General features: G+C 37.4%; 2 protein-coding genes across 2 annotated transcripts in view; both read right to left on the bottom strand.

The window, feature by feature from the left end:
• Nucleotides 1-16,814, bottom strand: part of fam171a2a (family with sequence similarity 171 member A2a) — a 36,641-nt gene extending 19,827 nt beyond the window's left edge. Inside the window, exons 1-2 of the mRNA XM_079635441.1 lie at nucleotides 16,496-16,814; nucleotides 4,166-4,393 (exon numbers count right to left, since the gene is read on the bottom strand). Coding sequence (XP_079491567.1) covers nucleotides 4,166-4,393; nucleotides 16,496-16,595 — 328 coding nt within the window. The 5' untranslated portion in view covers nucleotides 16,596-16,814. The remainder of the gene's footprint in view (nucleotides 1-4,165; nucleotides 4,394-16,495) is intronic.
• A 620-nt stretch (nucleotides 16,815-17,434) lies between these two features.
• Nucleotides 17,435-25,824, bottom strand: part of itga2b (integrin, alpha 2b) — a 34,986-nt gene continuing 26,596 nt past the window's right edge. The window contains exons 14-30 of the mRNA XM_079635440.1: nucleotides 25,030-25,075; nucleotides 24,561-24,668; nucleotides 24,189-24,244; nucleotides 23,719-23,870; nucleotides 23,281-23,385; nucleotides 23,130-23,197; nucleotides 22,903-23,050; nucleotides 21,450-21,542; nucleotides 21,266-21,345; nucleotides 21,013-21,093; nucleotides 20,770-20,875; nucleotides 20,522-20,674; nucleotides 19,743-19,856; nucleotides 18,837-18,953; nucleotides 18,636-18,737; nucleotides 18,437-18,559; nucleotides 17,435-18,290 (exon numbers count right to left, since the gene is read on the bottom strand). Coding sequence (XP_079491566.1) covers nucleotides 18,189-18,290; nucleotides 18,437-18,559; nucleotides 18,636-18,737; nucleotides 18,837-18,953; nucleotides 19,743-19,856; nucleotides 20,522-20,674; nucleotides 20,770-20,875; nucleotides 21,013-21,093; nucleotides 21,266-21,345; nucleotides 21,450-21,542; nucleotides 22,903-23,050; nucleotides 23,130-23,197; nucleotides 23,281-23,385; nucleotides 23,719-23,870; nucleotides 24,189-24,244; nucleotides 24,561-24,668; nucleotides 25,030-25,075 — 1,754 coding nt within the window. The 3' untranslated portion in view covers nucleotides 17,435-18,188. The remainder of the gene's footprint in view (nucleotides 18,291-18,436; nucleotides 18,560-18,635; nucleotides 18,738-18,836; nucleotides 18,954-19,742; nucleotides 19,857-20,521; nucleotides 20,675-20,769; nucleotides 20,876-21,012; nucleotides 21,094-21,265; nucleotides 21,346-21,449; nucleotides 21,543-22,902; nucleotides 23,051-23,129; nucleotides 23,198-23,280; nucleotides 23,386-23,718; nucleotides 23,871-24,188; nucleotides 24,245-24,560; nucleotides 24,669-25,029; nucleotides 25,076-25,824) is intronic.

Here is a 25,824-nt window from a genome sequence, read left to right as displayed (position 1 = left end):
TTTCATAAGAACATGATTTTATTCAAGCTCTTCAATGTAATGAATGCTCTCAGGATTATTAGCAAAAACATGTAAAAGTTTGATTAGTTTATATCTATATGGATTATATATGCTGTGTATTTAAGAATTTAGCAGGCCACCAAAAGACATTAGGACCCAAATGCACATTAGAATGCATTCATATTTCCCTGAGATCAAGAAAGCTTGTCACTTGCAGGAACAGACTGTAGGAAACATGACACGGGCGATTCATGCACATTTACACCCATGCAGTTATGCATACATGAACGCACACACAGTACAGATGCCCTGGACAGAAGGAGCTCTGCTCTCTTTAATATTCTGCTTGGTAGGTATGCGAACAAAATAAAGGGAACGCAAACAATACTGCCCACACTGCATTAGCTAGAAGCTCAAAGAAAAGTGTGTATGAAGAGAGGGAGGGTAAAGCATTGGCATTGTGTGGTTTCATTTTACATCATTTGTAACCATAGTTACCTTCTGAAGCATTGTGACGACACATTTATACACCCTGGCTTTGATAATACAGAATTCACTCAGAATAATGTATAGAGATGCACAATATATTAGTAAAATATCTGTTATCGGCCACGAGAGAGTCATCTACCGTTCACTTTATCTTTTATCTCAATTTATCTTTAAAATCACTTATTAACACTGTTCAATTTTATTTTTGACAGATCTCAAAATAAATTTCCATTTTTTATAATGTATATAATAATGTTGTGGTGTCTAAATCGACTTGGAGCATTTAAAAGGTTTAAATTTTACTTCAAATATATTTAAAGACAAAATAATATGGAATTTTAATATCATGCATTTATTTTTTTTATAATTATAAGATGACTTTAATTGGTTTCAGTGTGAACACTTGTTTAATAGATCATTTAATAGTGAACTGTTCCTTTAAATGCTTCGGGGTTACTGCAGATGGCCCCAAGCTAATATAAGCATGAATTGAAAGACACAAAACCGAATTGTGATATCATGGGCTCTTTAAAACCAGTAAAATAGAATTATTCAGTTAAACCATAACGGACTAAGAGAGATAGGCCAATGGAGGAAAGAACAAGTGTCCCCGACTTCAATTGATTTAATCTGAGCCGCAAGCAACTGCCTCATCACTCCATGAGAATGACTCACTCTCTCTCCCAAGTTTGCGTGACTCACACAGATTATCAAAGTGCTGCAGGCCAGGGACAGTTAAAACTCCACGACACTGAAGTTTCTTTTAGAAACCCTTTTTCAGCATGGCTAAGAGACGAAATGGAGGAGGAATAAGGGGGCAGATGTTTTGGTAACAAACAGATTGGAGATGGGGTACAGACCAATGCATTATATTATCATTCAAATGACTGGCATTTTCACACCGCTGCTAGTCATGTAATTCATCTGCCCTGCATTAAAACAAGCATCCAGATTAAAACATGATTCGGCCAATTAAAGGGATTTTATCAACTATTAGTCTGATTATAACCATCACAGGAATGTGCTGTTAGCAAGCCACATGCAGATGTAACTGAACAGGGACTGAATGATGTTATAAAGTTTTTATATTTGATATTAACTTATTATATACTATAATATACAGTCTATTAATGATATAATTATTATTTCTTTAAAAAATATATTATGCAGACTTGTATAATCGGACTTGTGATGCAGCCGGAAATTAAACCACACCATGTTCATTCGTCTGACCAGAAGAGAACTGGCCCGCTCCGCTTTTGTCACAGATGGAGCATGGGTTCCTTGTAACTGTCGCCTTTTGGCTTGCTTAGTTGGGGACACTTAATATTCTGTAATATTATTAATTGACTGCACTAACACTACTGGATAAGAACCGACCTGAGCTGGATGATGAAATCACTGTTTTCTTCAGAGTTGCTTTATAGATATTATTGCATAACTGATGAACTTCCACAGTTTTTGAACTGAACTGAATCAACATTTAAATAATTTAACTGAATAATGATTGTTTAATATTATCTAATTCTGTTTGCATCATTGGATCGTTATTTTACTGTAAAGCTGCTTTGAAAAAAATCTGTATTGTATAAATAAAGGCGACTTGACTGACAAATTGGCGGGAAACGAGTTCTCCTTCTGGCCTGCATGGAAAAACAAACACACAAGCAGGCCTAGAGTAGTTGAACGATAATAACGAAATATCCCAAATAAATCTAATTTCTAAATTTTGAATTAATCGAGAGCTTGTGGGAAAATTTCTATCAATACCCTTACTCTACTTACCAACTCTATTTGACTTTTTATTTTTATTTTGGACAGTTGATTGGTCTTGCCGTCAATACAATGAATATATCTTACATTTCTAATATCACTTGGACTTTTGGCATAGTATCTTAATCTCTTAATTGATTCCTGTAAATTGATCTGTATTGTATAAACTTTGTCTAATGGCAAAGGGACTGTGTCCTCACAATCCAATTAATTCAATAACTTCCTTTCTTCCGCAACTTCATTTCATATACACCAGGGGTGACCAAACCTGCTCCTGAAGGGCCACTGTCCTGCAGAGTTTAGCTCCAACTTGCCTCAACACACCTGTCTGGAAGTGTCTATTGTAAGACCATTTTTAGCATGTTCAGGTGTGTTTGATTGGGGTTGGAGCTAAACTCTGCAGGACAGTGACCCTCCAGGACCATTGGACTGGACACCCCTGATCTACACAATATGTCATCCACATTTTTGACAGCATCTCCTAATTTGGTGTGACTCAATGGGAATGTGTGCAATGCCCCCCCAAGAGGCTAATGCCATACTAAATATGCCTTCATTCACCAGCCAGGAAGGTCTGGCACGACATGGAGCCACATTTGCACATATCTGTAACCCCTCTGGCTAAGTGGCTTCCAGCTGCTCGTACAGACAGCTTTATGCTGAAATACATGATTTCACTGCCTCCCCTCCCCAGAGGTCTGACCGCATACCTGGGTGGGGTTTGGGTGGAGAGAGGGGTGGAGGAGAGCATGCTGTTGTGCAAACAGAATTAAGCCAATCTTAGAGCGAGAGTCAAAAGAGGACATGGTCATCTGGGGCCCGACTCCGAGCAGCTGCTAGGTATCGCAACGCGGGCCGGCACGCTCCACACCCCAGTGAGTGTTGTTTAACATTCCTGTCCATTTGTGTGCAAAGCTCCATCTGGATTACAGATCTAGATGGTTCATCTAAATAATAGGACGAAGCCAACAGATCGCAAATCACTCGTCAGATTCGGAAAGTTCACTGAGGCCATGAGCAAAAATATCACCATGTTAACAGTTGCACTCGAAACGGCAATGTAATGGCTAATAAACTAGTAATTTGTTTAACTAAAATGCACTTTAAGATGTTTTGAATAAAAGTAAATATGGAAAATAAACCAGAGTGGGGTTGATTTATACACATTTTTGTGTTTTGTGTTTCTTTCCAATGTCACTCAGGGTGACAGAAACCTAGTTGAATTGTACAATTTGGGCATTTAGATTAGGGGTGGGAATCTCTAGGCACCTCACGATTAGATTCGATTACGATTCAGAGGGTTCAGCACAATGGTAAAACTATTATCGATTTATCTTTTTCATCTACAATTGTATGTTAAGAATTTTTCAGCTAACTAGGCTATATAGGGTATACTATAGCTTCAAAACATACAATCTAATCGGTCGCATTCACACTAATGTACAGCTCTATTTTAAAATATCAGATGTTTGTCTTGTCTGTCTTAAGACATAAATGACTGTTTACATTAATTTCGAGTCATGAAAGCAATTTGAGATGCAAGTGCATTCTGCGGTTAAATGAAACTTGATAATCGATTCAGAATTGTTGAAAAGAGAATCCTAAATGCATCTGAGAATCGATTTTTTTCTCTCACCCTTAATCTAGATAGAAGCAGGGAACCTTTTAATCTACAGTCAAATGCTTCAACTATATCCCTCATTTTTAATAAGGGATTAACATGATTCCAGAGAAGCCCATAAACACAAACTGGTCTTGCTGTAACAGTTTTGACAGGAAGTCCAGTTAATGCGCGTGCATTTCAGAATGAAACTGAAGACTCGGTTTCTAATAATAATCTGCAGGCTTCCCCCAACACAATGTAGAAAAAGTTCAGTCTTCCAATAGTACAGGAAGTACTCACGCGGGATGCGGCTGGCATGCCAGGGTGCTGAGTTTGTGACAAATCCATGCTTTGATGCTGTGACGATGACCCACGTTCCTGGCCGGTACAGGAATGTAAGTGTGACAATCCCATCTCCTCCAGCAAGACTGGATGCTAAGATGCTCTGGTTTCCACACACCTGAACTGTGGATTCCTTTAGGGGTGACAGGTCGCTGTTATCGAAGACCTGGACTTTAATCAGCACCTCTGTGAAAACAAGAAATAAAGGCTTAGTATGTCTTTTTTATATTTCCAACTTTCTTTAGTGTGTAATGTTGCTGTTTGAGCATAAAAAGGTCTTTGCTAAGTTACAAAAGCACAAAGTCCCTCCAAAGGGAGTTATTCTCTGTTTTGAACTCCCTGTAACACCTTGATTGCAGTCTTGAGTTTCACAATATTTCTCATTTAAAATAAAAATTAAAAGGGGGACGAGGCCTGGTTGAGTTTTGTTAGTGTGCTGAAACTCGCGGTTATGATAAGGGGTGTGGCAATTCCGAAACACTCAAAGCAGTTGACCAATCACAACACACTAGTCCAGCCTACCAATCAGAGCACATTGAGCTTTTCAGAAGGAGGGGCTTCATATATACCGTAACAAAACAGTGTTTACTGAGAGAATGGGAAGATAGGTGCTGCAACAATGTAAAATATGTGAAAAAAATATGTTTTTTTTTAAACATTCAAGCATCAAAATCAAGACTTAAAGCAAATATTTATCTTCATGAAATAAAGTACGTTCTCAATATACAGAGCTGACATGTACAAATCAGGGTTATTATAATGTACTAAAACAAACCGTAAACACATTTTCATTAATTGAAATAAAATAAACATTAAGTCAAATAAAATACAATTTAAACAACTTGAACCAAATGAAAACGAGAAATATTGCCTTTGCAACTAGCTGACTTTAAATGTTTAAGTTCTAAAATAAACTATGGTAAACATTGAACTATATCATTTTTATTGTATTTATATGAAAAACAGTAGCAGATTCATTTAGTATAAATGCACAAATGCTATAGCTTAAATCACAAAAATTACTGTAATTATATTCCACATTTAATACATGTCTACATTAATAATATCCCACATTTCTGGGAAATGTTTTGTAGATTGAAAAGGCTTCTGACTGTATCATTGCGCACAGTGTTTCTCCTGTTTGTCAGCGCTGTTTCATCTGGCTTTAAGTTTAAATCGCATTGAATCTTTAAATTTGTGTTCTTCGCTGAATTTAAGCGCTTCTAAGTTCTCACTGGATCTCACAGCGCTGTTTAGTGGTTGTGTGACTGAGACCAGCGAGTAAATGCATCAGCTATAGTAAGCTTTGCTACCATTTGAACTTTTTAGCCGAGTAGCAACATTCAATCGAAAATGTATCGAACTCTTGTTATCGTTTTGTCAAGGAAAAATATATTAATAATTATCTTTATCGTTCTATTACCCAGCTAGGTGCAATCTGTTCCAAATCTACCTGTCCCTCAATCTACGATTGCCAGTTTTACATATTAGTCAGACCATCTTTTCCTTTCTAACTGATTGATAAGTAAACTGGACCACAAACAAAAGCTACAAGACTATATCTGTGTATGGTACAAAAATTTTGTCAAGTCTTGACTTATTGACCTACACATTCACTAAGAGTTTATCTTAGAACCTCTAGAGACCCAGTGACCTACACTGAACAAATGACATGACCATGTTTAGAAGTGTCTGTCCTGATCTGACACGTGAAGTACTCTGGTTTGTTTACAGAAGACCAGAAAGCACGGAGTGCAGTTGAGTCTCTACTCAGTGAGCCAGATTGTCTGCCACCATGTTCGATTGACACTGGGCAAATGCAGCAATGCTGTCTGGTTTAGTTCCGGGACATGTGCTTACTGTTCGAAACGGATGACCTGGTTCATCACCCCCCAGAATTTTTAAAAGCCATTTAGAGACATGTAAACATGCCAGGGAGATAGCAAGTCTTTGCCCTGTTTTTTGGAGATCTGGGTACACGTCTGGATTCATGAAGTTAAAAATATTGTAAATACATTAAAATATAGTTTTTAAGTTTGAAGCAAATATATTTTTATTAATTAATCTTTTTACTTTAAAAGTCACGTTTTCCAACCGGAACCGCATACCGATGTTTACTTTGCTTTCTGTTCACGCTTGCATGCTGCAGGGTCCTTCAGAACGTCTCATTCTTTTGATTCTAAATGGGTCAATTGATGCATGTTACCATGGATACTAGGAGATGTCAGCAGGCTAACTGTGGGAAAAAATGGGTCCCTGCATTTCCTGGTGAGGGGATACAAGTTCGGTTCAGAAAATAAGATCCTTTGAGTTAGTGATGGGCTGTAGATCTAATTCCACACCACAGATTAGGGGTGGGAGATATGACCAAAATCTTATATCACGATACAAGTCATTTTATTTTACGATAACAATGTATATCACAATATAGTTATTTGTGCTTTAAATAAGGTTGATATAAAAAAAACGTATACCATTGAAATTGTCTAATTCTCATCACCAATTTCAATATCACAAAAATAGGCTAATACAAGCCTAACTAAATAAAAAAACAAGCTTCCTGGAGAAAAGTAAACAGTCAGTTATAAAATAAGATCAAAGAAACAAAGTAAAAGCCATAGAACAAAAACTATAGAATGAAGACAAATGAAAAAGACTTAGCTGATAAACTTCAAGCACTAGAAATCAGAAACACTATAAATTGTATAAAGTAATAAAAAAAGGTAAAAAAACACTGCATAGTAGTCTTCACTGTGTAAATTAAAAATACATTTATTAATATATAAAGTTACAAAAGTGATTCAGTCAAGAGCAGTGAGAGATTTTCTCTTTGTCTTTTGTTCTTTGATTAACATTAATGACAGACGGCTAGAGGTTTATTAGGCTGCTGTCACTTTAAGAGTGAAAGCACGGATCAAATATACTGTTACACATGCGTTTTTTTTTTTAAAGGTCTACCTTCATTTAAGACATAAACATCTGTGCTTAGAAGGATACTTGCAAAGACAGGCATTTTGACACATACATGTGTGTATTTGACCATTCAAGCCCCCTAAAGGCTGATTTATACTTCTGCGTTGTTGTCCGCGTTGACGCGCAATTACACATGCAGAGGGAGCGTGTGAAACCCGAGCGCTTGCGTCCGCGTAGAATTGACGCGTTGTTACATTTTTGGAGAGGTGCACGTCAGGGTACGCGCGCTACACACAGCCTACGGCGTAGCTACAGCGTTAGTTCGACGCAGAAGTATAAATCAGCCTTAAGGCACCACAAATAACTCACATGCTGAAATGCTGAATACACACACTCACTCAAAGAATATAACACACACACACACACACACACACACACACACACACACACACACACACACACACACACACACACACACACACACACACACACACACACACACACACACACACACACACACACACACACACACACACACACACACACACACACACACACACAAACACACACACACACACATTTTTAAATAAAACCATGAATTAAAACCTTTATATACCCTTTAACTGTATATAAAGGTTTAACTATATATATATACACTATATATACAAAATATATATATTTTTTTTTATTTTTTATATGGTTTCCATATATTATTATTATATTGTATTACACATTCATGATTCCTCAGAGGAACGTTAACAGAGCTGAAAAGGCTTTTAAAAACAAAATTTAAAGAATCTTCACTTCCACTCAGCCACAAGGATTTCCTGCACACAATTCCATTTCCTGTCTATTGTTTGAGTCGAAGTGCAAGGCGCAAATAATCCAGGAAACATTTCTGCGACATAAAAGTTCTCAGCCTCAGCGGAAACCTGAACTCACAGAAAAACTTAATTTTACCTCAACTAAATGTTTATTGAAAACTAAAACTCAAACTTTGAGTGGAAAGTGAAAACGAACCCTACATTTTTCTACTCTTTCCATGTTTAGTCCTGTCCTCTGTGATAGTCTCTTTAAAACAAACAGCACTTCATTATTTGCTTGTATTAGGGAGCGAAATCTCTTCCACTCACTCACAGTGGCCGTCAGCGTTTCCCTGCCGGCTGTGTCTCTGTTATAGGCAGCTGATGAGACTGCATGGAGACACAGCACTCGGACTGAAGCACTAATGGGCATTTGCCAGCAGTTTGCAAAGTCTCACTTTTGGATAATAAACATTTTCAACATTTCTACCCCGTTGAATTGTCTTCTAGTACCACTTAACAGACCATACACATCTCAAATGGCACAATTATCAATATAAACCATTAAGTTATGCTTTTTAAACTTTTTTTATGCAAATCTCTATACATCTTTATCTCTGGTTTTGTATTGTAAAGCCTGATTGTTCGGGCAAGTGTTACGGCAGAATTGAAAATGGGAAAAGATGGTCAAGTTAGGAAGTCCTACAAAACACATTTCTCCAGAAACACAGGTTACACCCATGTGAAAAAAGGTGGTATTAACTGGTTGAGAGGTGGTCCTGGTGTCACCAATGGCTCCAGACCACCCTGTTGTTTTTTCAGGCAGGCAGATGATGTGTTAATAGGCAAGCAGGAATGTCTGCCTGTCAGGAGCCCTGTTTGCCAAAACCACTGGGTTTCACTGCTCAGACATAAAGCCGTATCCTTACTGTGAGGGCTGAATAAACAGCACATTTCAGTGCTAAAACACAGACAGTGATGTAGGCTACTTATGGTAGCAGGGTCCAAAATGAATATTCAATCAGCACCAAAAGCATAAAGATGTGGCCAGAACATAATACATACTATGATTTGTAAATTAAATATTTTACTGTTGCTAAAGTGATGTGCACAAGTGTCCACATAATAAGCAGCCAAAACAAAAATATACGAAATATCTTATGATTATGTGAATGATGGCGTGGTCAGTGACGCAATGTTCTGTATTATAAGAGAAGGAAACCGCAAAATAGTTACATTTACACAAGAATGCAAATATATAAAGTAATATAAACTTTTTTTTATGTAATTAATTATAAACTAACTCATAAATTAATGAATTGTATTTTAATTTTCAGCCACACTTTAGATTGGGGTCCAATTCTCAGTATTAACTATTAAGTACAACTTTTGCCTTTCTATATAAACTTCTTAGTGCTGCTTATTAAAAGTTAGTAAGGTAGGTATTGGGTAGGAATAGGATTGTCGAATATGGTATTTGCAGAATAAGGCATTCATATGTGCTTTATATGTACTAATAAACAGCCAACTAATAAATAAGCAACTAGTTAATAGTGAGTGAGAATTGGACCCTAAACTAAAATGTTACCTTATTTTCAAAATAAATAAAGATATAAAAACAATAAAATAATTTTAAAATGACAAAAATTATATATAGAATTACCGGTAGTAAGGAAAATAATTCAAAACACAGTGGCCATTAAGCAATATTTAAAGGAACACTCCGACTTTTTGGGACTTTAGCATATTCACCTTATCCCCCAGAGTTAGATAAGTCCATACATACCTTTTTCATCTCCGTGCGTGCTATAAGTCTGTTTGACGCACCCACCGCTAGCCTAGCTTAGCACAAAGACTGGATGTAAATGGTTGCAGCTAGCATACTAATCCAAATAAGTGACAAAATAACGCAAACATTTTCCTATTTACATGTTGTGCTTTGTATAGTCACAGAGTGTACAAAAAACAAAGTCACATGAGACACAGACATATTTTAACCGTATAAATACTGGGAACTATATTCTCTGAAGGCGAAGCACTGCTACTTGGGCGGAGTGATAACCGCAGCACCTGAGACGCGCTCTGAACGAACTCTCTGCTCCTCACCACGGCGCGTCTCAGGTGCTGCGGTTATCACTCCGCCCAAGTAGCAGTGCTTCGCCTTCAGAGAATATAGTTCCCAGTATTCATACGGTTAAAATATGTCTGTGTCTCATGTGACTTTGTTTTTTGGGGGTCTGGCAAAACGTTTGTGTGTGTGTTATTAAGAGCAAACTCTAACCTCTGACAGACATATGGATGAAGGATGGACACGACAGACAGACAGACAGACAGACAGATAGATAGATAGATAGATACGGTCTCCAAACCCATATAAGACGGTTTGGAGAGTCCTGAGTACATCTCATAAATCATTTCCAAAAAGCCTCACCCTTTCCCTAAGCACCAGCTGGATGATGTCCTTTGTTCAGGAAAACAGTAACTCAGGTCCTGCTCAGCAGGACAAAACGTTATGCAATAGTTAGACAAAAAAAACAACAACAACACAAAAACCACCCATCTAACAGAAAACACACTCCTATTTGTTCTATGCTAATATTAGAGCACACCCACTCTTCATGTGATAACACTTTGAGATGCACGTGGTCCTAGTCTCCTCATGAGATGCTTATAAACCAGGAGCTTTTGCAGATATTTTCTACATGTTGGTTGTTATGTGAGGAAAAAAACACTGCTAGGATCCCAAAAAAAAAAAGCAATATAAGATCAAAAAGCTCAAGGTCTGACTTGTGACTTGGTACACATTTAGCTTGTACGCTCTGGCATCTTTACAGATTTAAAGGGCTGCAAAAATAAACCAGTCATCCAGAGTGCCAGATTTTGCTGGAAGTGAAAAAATATCTTCTAAGGTCTCTGAAGGTGTTGATACAACCCCGGAGAGGAAAAGCACAGCAGAAATGTGTTGACTCAGCTCTAATGAACCCATTGTTGCTCAGGGAATTTATATAGACTTCTGCTCAAGGAAATGTTTGAAATGTCGAGCCTGAAATTCACAAGACTGCTTGCTTCATCTGTCAATGGTAGGCACTTAAAAAAAGAAAAAGATTTAGACAATTTACCAAGAATAAAAAAGCTTCAGCAGAAACATATCCTGAATAAAAACAAAAACATGGCTTAACATTTAGAGAGCCAAGTACGAGATTTAAAATGACTTTTAACAGATAGTTAACTACAACATGAATATTTATATGTTGAGCATCAACTATAACATGATTGAACCGTTCCTCTTTTCATTACTACATTTTATTTATTTCCACTGAACGAGCTGCCAAACAGTAACTGTAACAGTCTGCTAAGAATACTGCATGACGAAAAAGGATTACAAGCAAAATTAGAAACCCTTTTTAAAGCCTAATCCAGATTACTGTTTCAAAACATCACTAAACTCATATTAGACACAATACTGAGCAAAAACACAGATTTAACATAATAAACAAGCTGCTGTGCTAGAAGATGTCTGGCTGTAGTGTGTTTCATGGGCAAAGGGCCGTCTTGGGTTTAATGTAGATGATGTAATCTCCAATTTTTCAGGCATTTTCCCTAAGCTTTTCACGCCCACCAATCAAAACATCCAGACACGTTGTGATGATGTGAAGCAGGATCTCCTCAGAGGTCAGGTTTACAGGGGCTCTGCTGCTGATAAATCTGCCGTTTCCTCTAAGCGCGAGGGTGTCTGGTGTCAACAAAGAAATTCCTACCTTTGAACAGCTGCCTGGGGAGTTCATGGTGGGCTGATGGCCAGACGCACACTCCTTAAAGATGTGACGGCCCGTGTAACCAGAAAATCCTGCCAAGCTATTCAGTACCCTTCCGCCCACAAACAGTCCCAGCTATAAAGAGCCTTAAATAAAAGATCTGCTGTCAAAGCACATGACGTCATCACCTCAGAAAGACCTTTCTATGACCTGCCAAAGCAGGTGCTTTAAATTGGCAAAATCACTCAATTCACTTCATATCACTCTCTAATAGTGGTTAATGGAACCATTCCAACACAAGTTAAACTCTAAACAGCATTGCATATGGGCATGTAAAATAATGCGATTATCAAACATTAAACAGCATATGAATCAAAACTGCCTAACGTTACCGAATGAAATGTCGACCTATAGCGGTTAGGACTGTGCAGCTTTAGGGGTGTTGATGGACTATATCTACTCCATTTGTTAGTAGATGGAGTCTTTGACAAAAATGTGATTTTCTCAGCTTTCTGTAAAAAGGAGCCTTTTTAAAGAAAATTACCCACATTCAAGTTTTGATTTAAAAAAAATAATGCACGAAGCTAGAATAAAATGTTCTTTGTTTGTTTGTTTAAAAGCAGAGGCTCTGTTATTTCTTATTTCTTCTGTTATATTGCATGTTCAAATATTCATACAACAAAATATTCTGGGGGCCATGACATTTTTATGAAAATGATCAACAATGCTGCCGCTGGCTGGCGGGCGGGCAGATAAAGAGTTAAACTCCTTGCTCAGATAACTCTTTCCCCACCACTGATGGAATTGATCATTTATGAGACGATGCTTCCCTGCCTTTGATGGATTTTCTGGATTTTTCGCTGTTATATGGTAGAGGGCGCTATTACACATAATCTTATAGAATAGATTACAGAATCTCCTGATCAAAAGACATGCGAAGAAGAAGCAGAAACAAGTGAAAGCATAAGCATATGCATATGTAAAATAACGCAATCATCAACACTAAACAGCATATAAATCAAACCTGCCCAATGTTCCTGAATGAAATGTCAAATGTCATGAAATGCTATAGGACTGTGCAAGCATTAGTGGTGTTAATGGACTCGATCAACTCAATCTATATTTTTTGGATTATCGGTCTGATTCCGATCTGGATGTAGTCTTTGACAAAAACGCAATTTTCTCAGCTTTTGGCTCAAAATGTAGCTTTCTTTATGAAACTTACCCACATTCAAGTTGATAAAAAAAGAATGCATTAACCCTAGAATAAAACTTTTTTTTGTTTAAAAGCAGATGCTCTGTTCTTTCTTTTGAAATATTGCATGTTCAGATATTTACACTATAAAATATTCATGGGGCCTTCGCGAAAATTATCAAAAACGCTGGCTGGCTAAAACGCTGGCAGGAAAAGAGTTAATGAACACCTTTAGTCATCAACAGTTTTTGGCTTGTTACAATTGTCTGATCATGGCGATTTCTTTGAAGAATTATGGGGAATGTAATTTTTTACTAGGAATTTCGATGATAAAAACGTGTTGAAATAATGCCAGCTGATATACCATCATTTAACAACCTCGTTGCCCACAGTAGACATGTCTTTATAAGTTATCATTACAAATGTATGGGATATATTATATGTATGGTCAATTATAAAACGATCTGTAATTGAAATCATGGCTGATTTGATTTCACTGGAGCTGCATAAAGTCATACAAGTTTCGATGACATCTATAAAAGCATCATGCAGAACAATGCAGCGATTGTGTCCCAAATAAAAGCATAGAGTGGCAAGCCGGGGCAGCACTCAAACAAGTGCTGTCATGGCAACACTCGACTTTGCATGAGAGGAGGATGTAAAACCCCCTTAAGGGGAATCTCATGAAATCTACTGGAAGTTGACAATGCAATGACTTACTATGTGGCGACTGGACGGTACACAATCATGAACACAAGACAAAACGGAAGAGCAAAACAACTTTTTTCAAACGTTTCAATGAAACCACCCCAATTCTTATTTGAATATAAACCAAAAACTATTATAAGAGGAACAATACAGCTGTTTTTAAAACTGCAAAATGGTCAGGGTCAACACCTGCCTAAAGGCAAAGATGGGTGCTCTAAAATCTCCAGCATGCCAGTTTGCATTAGTGTCTAGGCTGGCCTTCCCTCGCCAGGCCTTTGTCCCGAATCAGAGGTGGCGGCTCTAGGTGTCAGCTTGATTAGGACAGGGATGTGCGTGCCTTGCCACTGCATAAACCCATCAGGATAACATTATTTCACGCTCTGGTAGATGCTTTAGAGTGTGTCAGTAACAAACATCTGATGCCTCAATACGATTCACACAACCAAAACTCAACCCTTTCCCTCATGTTCACAAAAAAAAAAACACAAAAAAAATCCTATATGTACACAAGGACGTAAGTGAAAATCAGTGTCAAATTTCCTGAATGTCATGATGAAACTAGAGAAGTGCCAGGAAGCTGCCCTGCCATCCTGCTATTGTGTTTAAAGAGTGAGTTGACAACTTATTTTATGCAGTGCTGAGAAAATAATCAGATTCATTTCAACAATATCGCACTTTAAAAAGTACAAACTTTAGAGGAATTAAGAAGAAGTCTTTGAATCCTATAAGCCAAGTCTATGTTAGACAAACTATAATGCTGCATGACAAAGCCTGAAAAATCTGAAAACAGATGAATGACAGACAGGTAGATAGGCGGGCGGGGGACAGATGACAGATAGATAGACAGAGACAGACAGACAGACAGACAGACAGACAGACAGATGGACAGATAGATATATAGATAGATAGATAGATAGATAGATAGATAGATAGATGGACAGAGACAGACAGAAGATAAATGGACAGAGACAGTCAGACAGATAGATAGATGAACAGGCAGACAGATAGATGGACGGACGGACGGACGAATAATAGATAGATAGATAGATAGATAGATAGATAGATAGATAGATAGATAGATAGATAGATAGATGGAAGGATGAACAGATGACAGACAGGCAGATGGATAGATAGATGAGGAATAACATTATCTCTTACTGGGTTTTCAGAACAAATTAATTTTCAAAAACAACTCTTTAATATGTATGACATGCTTATGTGCATAAAAAGATCCTGGACAATTTTTGAAAAAATTAACCATGGAAGGATATGATAATGCACTCTTGTTTCAATGTGTGCCTTGATCCATTTTTTAAATCTTTACTTTTTCATATGTCAAAAGACTTTGCGAAAACATCACGTTTTTGACGGACTCTGATTTAAATGTTTCCCATCAGCACAACAAGGAGAGCTTAGTCAGCGGAGCCCTTTCCAGCAGACTGCTTTACAATAAAACACGAATAAAAAGGATCCAGGGCTTTTTAAAACGTCTTCCCAGGTTTCTCTCAGCTCTAGAACAGGGAACTCACACATGGTTTTATTATGTGGCTTCACCTTTAGGTCTCTCTTCAAAGGGTCCCAGTAAAGGCAGACTAGCGGTAAATTAACTTCTGATGCAGCTAAAAAAACTCTGATGACTTTTCAGAATACAGATTACAAACCGGAAAAAAATGACAAATGCTGACAGTCAAAGTTTAAAGTATTTAGGCTTACTTTACATGTATGTATTTAAATGACTCAGAGATACAGGAGAACTAGTAGGCCAAAGATATCTGTGCCTGAGTTTGTGAGCTGCTCAGTGCACATGAGAGAAAAGACGCTTCAAGCCCACATTAATATTCATCGGAAGTCGCTGAGGAAAAAAGGAGGTTCACAAAAGAGTTTGAACAAACAGCTCTTAAAGATCTGCTTGGTGCTATGTTGACAAACTGGCAAGTACATTTAAGTAGAACTGTCTTAAAAATGATTTGCTAATATTTTTTTTAATGTTAATTTTAAGATAAAATACATTTATTTAAACTAACATTAATGACAAACAAATCTGATTCAAATATGAGTGCATGCATTGTACGTAGCCCTATATTTGCTGAATAGAAGTGTTTTTTTCTCTGTCTTAAATTTAAATATTTGTTGGCCAAAACAATGATTTGGTATTTCTTCTATGTGTTACATTTTACATTTGGATTAATGCATTTTCATAATAATAATAGCCTACTCTTTAAATTAACCTGACAAGTCCACAATATGCTGTGACATGTTTTCACTGGGGCAAGTTGTCACAAAGACCAACATGTGTTCAATGAACTTTTTTCCTCTGGTGGAGCTGGGGAAACAGAGATTTTTACAAAAAGGATTTGTACCTCAACAAACTTTGACTTTCAAAAACAGAAATATTTTCTGGAATAAAAAGTGTGACAACTAGCCCAGGTCTCCCCTATATACACTTTTAACGTAAATACATATATATTAATTCAAATTATTAAGAACTACCGAAGTTAGAGAGACCGATAGGTAACAATGTTGCCGCTCAGCTAACTTTCTTTTTCATGAAATGGGTGGGCTTGAAAAAGCGAAACGATTAGTTACCAGATACTGTGCACTTTTTTAGATTAAGATAAGAATGCCTAAAACTGTGTTTCTGAAGCTCAAGGCGTGTTTAACGAACTTCTTCCCTTTACATATGCACGGAGGGGTCATTTGAGGGGCCGAACAGTTTGAAATCCTTTGTTTCCCAACTGTAACTCCCATAAGGCTCTAAAGTAAATGTGCGCAAAAACAACGGCGCGTGATAAATTGCTGTGAGCCCAAATGCGGCAGTTACATAATAAAGCAGCGAAACGATGTTCTGTCCTACACGCTCTACACAAATATATCCCGCTTAAAGACGGATGCTACAATCTCAAATCAAACTCACCAACTGGTCCTGGGGTCGGCAGTGATTTCGCCAGCGTCCTCCAAGAACTACAGAGGAAAAGAAAAAGAAAAAAGGAACGGGAGGTGTGCGGTGGACGCATTCTTACAGCGGCATCGTCAGATCCTCCTTAAGTAACAGTTCATCCATGTTTGTTTGCGGGATGGCAGAAGACGGACTGCTCTAAAGTGCGGTTGCCACTGATGCCCACTCCCTTCCCGAGTCCGGCTGCTCCGCTTCTTTCAGTCCTGTTGTCCCAGATGGAGGGAGGGCGAGATCCTGAAGTGCAGGGCTCCCGTGCGCCCTCTGTCGACCGAGGCTCGTACAACGCTTGAAATTTGAATAATTTGAAGGCCGTTTCCAGTCCTTCGTTGACTGAGCCTGGAATTTCTCCCAAGGTTTTCTTTTCCTTCTCCATTCTGTCACCTGATGGAGTTTGGGTTCCCTTGCCACTGTCGCCTCTGGCTTGGTTAGTTGGGGACACTTAATATTCAACAATATTATTGATCTGAATGTACTGACGCTGCTGTTAACTGAACTGGACGATGACATAGATTTTGCAGAACTGCTTTATGTATTAAATTAACTAATTTAATAATTGATGAACTTTACAATGCAACTGAATCAACACTGAACTGACTTCGGATGAACAACAGTCAGCCGAGATGCATCTTTTTTCTAAAACTGCTCTGAAACAATCTGTATTGTATAAAGCATAAAGGTGACTTGACCTTTTCTTTGATAATTGAAAAAGTTTTACACATACATAAATTAACAGAGCATTTGATAAATATGATTAAAATCACTCGCAAAGTAAAGATGGCAGACAAGTATTGTCTTTAGCTAAACTAGTGCACTTTTAAGAGGTGTTTTTTCCCTTCATATTACTTATACTCAATATTTCACCTCACTGGCCATGCAAATGTACTCACACCCTGAAACTTTGCACGCAATAAAACATGTTTAATTAACCCAAATCATTGTAGTTACATGCACGTCCTGAGTTACGCGTTCCTTAAAAAAAAAAAAAGTATTTTGTTAATCCTGGAACAACATTCCTGTCCGAAAATGTAATAACCATATCCCTAAAGTTATCCCTAAAATCAGAGGGAAATGACAGGTGAATAACACTGATGTAGAAGCACCAAAACCTGTTTGTAAGCCTAAACTTGACATAAACTGTAAACATGTCCATTAAATCTGATTTGTTGATTGGAACGTTGTTCCAGGATATACAAAGATGTTGATCCAGGAACATGTTGTATATGGTGAAATCAAGTGCAGTGCAGACAAGACATTTTAATGACTGAAAATGAAAAAACAACAAAAAACACAGACCCAAAATACAATGATTGGTGAAAGTCAACAAGCATTATTTATGAAGTATATGCATAATTAATTTCTGTGCAAATAGTTTATGAATGAGATTAAATTAATGTGACGATTGCATTTCATGGTTTTATTAAAAAGGCTCAATTTTCATAGCCAGTTCCACAGCTCAGTGATCTCTACTGATAATCATCACCTGCTTGAAATACTAGGAATGTTTAAAGGGCAATGGGTTGGAGACAATGCAAATACCCCCCCCCCCCCCCACCCCCCCCACACACACACACACACTATGATACATGTTTAATACACTGCAGAAAGAATATAAATACAATAGAGCAAACCAACTTTAAAAGCATTATAAGTCTCAAGATTTGCAGTCTGACATCTCGTTCTGTTCACCACTCAGTTGCTGCGTGTCATCATCATCACCGTCACATGGAGGACGGTTACGCTTGAAAAATCCCACCTTAAAACAACGTCGTATGTTAACATGGATGGAGATTTATGTGCTATCACATTTGTGTTTGTTTTACATTGATAAGCTTTGTTTGTTGTTGGCCCGGAGGCCTATATGAGACAAAGCACCCTCTGCTGTTCAACATATAGAAGTACCTTCCAGAAGATGGTGCTCAGGCCAGCCAGTAGCAGGAGTCCAGCGATGACTGACACTACTATCCACCACACAGGAACCTCCTCTTGTCCATCTGGCCGTCTCCATACTATATTTGTATGTGTCTAGATAGAGTTTATGAGGGGGTTTAAGATGAGTTGCATATATTATGTGATACAACCTAAAGAACTGATGTCTCACCTGTGCTTTTCCTCTGGGCAGGACAACTGGCTGGATTTTTGAGGGCACATCTGTCACCTCATAGTGAGCCGTGGAGTGAAGAATGTAATTTACATATGGTCTCTGAGCAGAGAATGGAGATACAAATAGGGAGAGAAAGGGGTGTGATTATTAGACAACTTCTTTAAATGTTTAGAGTTTGATCTTTAAAGTTTGGCCCACCTTTAAGAAGGTTTGTACCCACAGCCTGCTCATCACTCTTACGATGGCTCTCTCATCTCTCTGCAGTCCCGCGGCCTCACACTCAAACAGAAGACATTGGTCACCACTAGAGCAGTTCTGCACAGTGAGAGATAAAGCAATATTTAACATTAAATTCATTACTATTTTAAAATATAATTTTATGAGTCCTGAAAGATGGAGGCATCTGCACATGCTAAGTGCCTAACATTAGAAATGTCAAAATCTGAATGAATAAGCAGCTTCTGTTTACAAGAACGGTCTGTGATATCACTCTCTATTGGTCAAGAAGAATCACAACATTACTGTAAAATAAAATAAAAATAAAATAAAATATTGTTTAAAAGTTTGGGTTCTTTTTCTAAGTTGGGTTCGTTTAACAAAAAAAACACTTTATTCAGTTAGGATGCATTCAATTAGTCAAAAGTGACTGTAACACTTTTTTTGTTACATTGCTACAAAAATAATTTTCAATTGAATTAAATGCTGTTCTTGTAAACTTTCTATTCATCAAAGAATCCTGAAAAAAAGTACCATAGATTCTACAAAAATATGAAGCAGCACAACTGTTTTTTTCAACATTGTTTATAATAATAAATGTTTCTTGAGCACCAAATCAGCAAATTAGAATCATTTCTGAAGGATCACGTGACACTAAAGAATGGAAAATACTTAATATATTACAACATAAAACAGTTATTTTAAAATTGTAATAATATATCACAATATGAATGTTTTTACCGTATATTTGATCATATAAATGCAGCCTTGGAGAGCATAAAAAACATCTACAACCCCAAACTTTTGAACGGTGTTTATACTATATATATATATATAATATATATATATATTTTTATATAAACAATGATGTAATAGAAGGTTCTGTACCACATGAACTGCATGTTGCCACTGCTGCTCATATTCAGTTTTTTGCGACAGGTCGCGTCTGTTGAAATGATGAACCTGGCCTACGGTGACGTTGGAGGACACCAGCTTCACCAACTGTGATAAATAGGTAGTGTAATGTTTATTGCCATTGAATAAATAAATGGTATCACAAAAATATATCATGATACTTTGTACATGGTACCATGGTTATACCACAGTACCTTTTTTTTTTTTTTTTTGCCAAGTAAGACATGTTCCTGAGTCAAAATATTTTGTTAATCCTGGAACGACATTTCATGTCTGAAAATGTAGTCCTAACCTCATCCCTATCTCTAAACCTAACCCTATCCATAAGTTATCCCTAAAGGATAAGGGAAATGATAGGTGAAATGAATTTCAGAGGGAAATGATAGGTGAATAACACTGATGTAGAAGCACCAAAGCCTAAACTTGACATTAACTGAAAAACTTGTACCTCAAATCTGATTGGTTGATTGGAATGTTGTTCCAGGATCAACAAATATGTTTTTATTACATCTTGTACATACCAAACATGTTTACATACCAATGTAAATGATTATGGTAATCATCAGTTATTAAATGTTATGCACATGTTAACACTGTACCATAGTACCACCACTGTACATCAGTGTTTACAGATATTGCCGTGCTTTTTCAATAGAGTAATAAAGTATACTAGTATAATAAAGTATATAACAACAAATGACTTATTCAGGGGGTTTAGTTTCAAAATCATCGTCAGTAGGGGGCACTCTTACCCCACGTGGGTCGATGTTGGAGTAGTCTGTTTGACAGGAGATGAGCTCTTGGGAGGCATTAGCAAATACATATAGCAGATAGGACTCGTTTTGTGAAACAGGAAACTCCAGTGTAAGCTTTGCATTCACTGGACTGGGGCCCATATTTCTTAGCTGAGACAGGAAATTAGAAACTTGTGCATAAGTATGGTAAAACAGCTTAAGTGAAGGTGTTAACAATAATCCTAGACCAAGACTGAGAATATTACCTCATATACATGCTCTACGAGTGGGCCTACTTCATTCAAGTCTTCTGGATAATCCTTTGGCTCCCATTTAGCAATAGGCAGAACACAGTCAACAGGAGAAGAGATTCTGTAATGAAGAAATTAAATGGTCATTCAAACATGAACCAAACCAGTTTTACTTTCAGAAGAGTGAGAAAGAATATTCAAAAAGAAAATTTTACTTTTTAAAATGATACATTATGAGAAAATGACAGTAGAACTAACCCACGTATTTCCAGGGAAGCTGCAGCAGTAACATTAACCTGCAATTGGACCAGGTTACTGTCTGGTTTCTGGCTGTTCTTACTGAAAACAATGAGAGAGACCAAGAAACAGAAGATAATAATCATTGTCATCATGGGCAAAACGTACCAGAAAGCGTTTGTTATGGAGCAGACACATTTTTTTCCCCTGTTTTGTTTTGCTAACAGCACAGATGTTTGTGTGTGTGTGTGTGTGTGTGTGTGTGTGTTCACACCTTCGTATTTGCATTTGGAATGTGATGTGGTTCTCCACTTGTTCCAGACCACCCATGCTGAAGTAAAGACCCGCTTTCAGCTAAATGAGAGAAAACAACCGAGAGCAAAATGTTTTACAACAGGCTTATCATGAATGGTCAAATGATTTGAGGTGGGTTATTATGTTGATTATGTCACCCTGACCTGATGTTCACCCTCCATGGGGTTTCCCAGATCACAAACCACAATGACTGAGCCATTCTCCTTCTTCTGACCGCACACCAAGTGACTGAAGTCCTGCAAAACACATTTTACACCTTATGTGACACAACTCGGCAATAATGCTACTTCACATGAACATAAAATAAGTGTGCTGACAGAAAGGGGACAGTCAGATATCATTTGTTAGGCTTGATCTAGTTGTCTGGCCAGTGGAAGACAGTTTCTTAAAAATATGATCTGTTTGGAGATCTTGTTTTCGTGAAGAATATATACCACCATCTGTACCATTTGAGTTTAGACAAACCTTGTACCAGTGTTGTTATTGTTAAATAAAACAATGAGTCTCCTATAGTATCTCCTTCATTGTGCGCTTGATTACAGCCACCTAATCGGTGACAACTAAATGACAGCACATGTTGCACTTTACTTTTTTCTTTTTTTGAAGTGATTCCAATCATATTTCAAGCATTTCAAAACCCTTATGGTGAACAGTGTGCATCTAAAGTTTCTAAGCTGAAGGAAATAATCCCATGTTAAAAATTAGCCCATGATTTACTCACCCTGAAGCCAACCTACAGTAGGTGTATATGACATTCTTTTTTCAGACGAATACATTCGGAGTTGTATTAAAAATTAACTTTTATCATGAATAGATGGAATAGAGGACTTCCAAAATCAGACACCCATTCACTCCATTTATAAAGCTTGGAAGAGCCAGGACATTTTTTAATATAACTCCGACTGTATTCATCTGAAAGAAGAATGTCATATACACCTAGGATGACTTCAGGGTGTGTAAATCATGGGCTATTTTTTTTTTTTCATTTTTGGGAGAACAATCCCTTTAATATATTGGCCAATTTTTCTTATCGGGCCGATAACAATAACATTAAAAATGAACATATATTGGCTGATACTGATATGGTGACCGATATATTGTGCATCCCTATAAATAAGTTTACGTTGAAATAATAGCATTACTAAATTTAAAACTGAAAAACTAAAATAAAGCTAAATAGAAATGAAAGCTAAATAGAAATAAAATGACAAAAGCACATCAAATTGCAAAAACTTAACTGAAAAATATAATCATGAGCTAATTCGCAATAATACAATTAAAATATGATTAGTATAATATGATTATAAATAAAGCAAGAAATAAATATCACTGTGTTATCAACCCCGGTTAAGTCCCCAATGACTTACATATGGAAAAAAAATACTATGCAAGTCAATGGCCACCGTCAACTGTTTGGTTAACGACATTCTTCAAAATATCTTCTTTTGTGTTCAGCAGAAGGAAGAAACTCATACAGGTTTGGAACAACTTGAGGGTGAGTAAATGATGACAGAATTTTCATTTTTGGGTGAACTATCCCTTTAATGTTCTGTAGCTATCAACAACAAACAACAAGAAAAATGACTAAACCCTCACCTCCCGGTTGCTCACAACACCCTGATAGTGTGTGTGCGCTGGCGGGCTGATATATAGCTCAGTCTCGTAAGCTCCCTCTCCCTGATTTTTGGCCTCGATAATAATCAGTGCTGGATTCTCATCGCCGATCAGGATTGGTTCTGTTGACCTGTTTTAGATAAAGGTTTGCTTAAGATAAATGTCTGTAACCATTTCATATCTATACTGTAGCTAACAAATGATCTTACGCCACTGCTTTCAGCTTCAAGTCTGGAATACAGATGTTATCATGACCACAGTTTAGTATTATCCTTGCCTAGACGCAACAAAAAATTTCAACAGGTTAATGTTAATAAATATGTCATTGTAACAACAAAAACGTTATGTTCCAGCCTTCACCTGTCCAAAAGCGACACTTTGTCCATGCAGCACTGCATCTTGGGAGTCAGCCAGACTGTAGTTCATCGAGAAGAAGATTGGACTTAGCTTGTCCTTAAACTCAGGCTTAAAAGGAAAGGATTGAGATGAATGATAACTCACGAAACACACTGCAACATTAACATCTTGCATTTTACATGACAAAAAAAAGGATCATTCAGAGAATTTGATTGCAGAGAGGTCACATGAATGACCCGTTGTGCAGCTGGGAGCACAAAAGCATTCTTGTTTTCATTTTTTATTGGTGCTCTGAGCAAACTAGATCTAATTTATGTGTGTATAGTGTTTGTATTCTCAAAAGCACTTAGAACATTCAGTGTCATGCAACATGGTCACAGGACTTGTGCCTCTTATCCACAGGTCACATTTCCAGCGCATCAACATTTTGATGAAACACACCAGTAGGTAGGCCGTGAAGTTCATACAGACATCTCCTGAGTTTCTTTCCACCGAGAGTTGGAAGTTGGCGTATGGCTGGTTGGTGTCCAGTAGGAGTGTTCGTCTGGCCATGCTCTGCTTCATCCTGTCCAGCTGAAGCTCTGTGTTGAGAACTAGAGGAAATGTTTAGCAAAAAGCTGAAACACCTGCAAATCTTTGATAACACCTTTAATGCACCCTAAATATTTTCTTTTCAGACCATTTATGTGTACAATAAGCTGAATTCAAAACTCTAATAAAGGCTTGTTCACACCAAGGACGATAACTATAACAATAGAGATATAGTTTTAAATGTAAAATGAATAGCAGAGTTCAAACCAGAACTATTTAACGGCAATGAGAAACGATAGTTGGAATCACTTTTAGAACAATGTTTTCCTGCCGATGAAACGCTCTGTTTAATACTCAATTATTTCATATGGATTACATACCAATCTCCTCAGGAATTCTGTGTCCAGATACACTGATGCATGCCATAATTATAAAGCTAAGGAAAAAGAGAAAAGAAGTGGAGATGATAGATATTCGATAGAAGTACCACAACCATGTGGGTTGAAATTCAAAGCATGCAGAAAATATGGATTACTGATCAATGGAAGTCCTTGATGTATTGAGATTACTCCTACTGTAAGTAAAAAGGATGTGGGTGTATCAATAGCTCACTGTACCATTCCTCACACGAACTCTTCTAATCCTTGAGAAGCTTTTTTATAGCTGACTATAGTCAAGCATTTTGAATGCCAGCCTCTTGAATCATGATGACACAGTAAAGCTGTCTATTGCACTAAGTTCAGAAACATTACCAAGTAATGAAGGTGCTGCTCTGGTGGACTCGACACAATTTGTCTTCAGGGTTCAAAAGTTCAGGGAAGAATAAGAGTCGAGCCTGTGTCCTCACAACAGCCTGTGCTCTAATAAAGTCAAACACATTATTGATCCAACACACAGAATCATAGTTCAGATCAGTGGTTCTCAATTGGTTGGTCACGACCCCCAGCAGGGAAAAGCTGCTTAATGCATATCATATATAATTCACAAAATAATATAATAAAGGATTCAAGGATAAAAGGAAATTCTTTGGTTTACTCTCATATGTTTCAGTAATTTTGGCACTGTGTTTTGCAAATGTAAATTCCGGGTCCTGAAGCAAAACCAGTTGAGAACCTCTGCTTTAGACAAATTTACTGAAAAGGATGAAGCGTATATGGCCATTTGATTACAATAAAGAATTTAAGGGTATTTGCAGTAATTCAGATGATTTTAAATTAGCACCTGTAGCTTGCCACTTTGCTCGCACCCCAAGCACCAATGATGAGATCTAAAGGGAAGAAAAACAAACAAAGCATATGCCTTGAAATTTAGAAATCTCTCAGAAAACACCACAAAGTGAGTGAAACAGGGATTGACAAGACAGCCATGTTAAATTTTAAATAACTGTGGGGACTACTTTGTCTGTATAAGTGACCTAAGAGGACCAAGAGTCCCTCTTAAGAGATTGAGGTGTTTTGTGTCAAAAAGCATTGCCATGTCCACACTGGACCCCAGTGTCAGAGCCCTTTTCCATTTACATCCGTACTAAGAGTGCTGTGGCTCTGACTAAAGCATTCCTGTCTCATGGAGACTCCCAGACAGCTCTTTACTCCTCCCAAGGGATTGTGGGAAAGGGCTGTTAGTTGAGATTGTTCACAACAGACATTCGAACTTTGAGGACAGTCTCTGAAGCTTTTGTTGGCTCTATCATCCGGTTATTTATGTACTCCAAGCATGACTCATAGATGGCTATAAGGGGTTGCTGAGGAGGTTATGGTATTTTGATGCAGTGACCTAGCTGAAGTTTCCTGGTCAGATTTTAATAGAAGATAATGGGAGGTGAACAGTGATCTCAAGGTTCTGAGCTAGGTGAAAAGAGCTACAATTTGCTGACAAATTATTTGAGGCATTTTTTTTTTAAAATAAATAAAGTAAATGTGAGTATTGAATTAAGTTTACCCCAAAAATTAAACCGGTCCCCATCATGATGTTCCAAACCTGTACCACTCAATGGAAGGATTGAACACAAAAGGAGAT

Source organism: Phoxinus phoxinus (assembly GCF_949152265.1).
Source record: "Phoxinus phoxinus genome assembly, chromosome: 1".
Classification (NCBI taxonomy): Eukaryota; Metazoa; Chordata; class Actinopteri; order Cypriniformes; family Leuciscidae; genus Phoxinus; species Phoxinus phoxinus.
The sequence above is the reverse complement of the archived record's forward strand: the minus strand, read 5'-3'. Positions and strand labels throughout refer to the sequence as shown.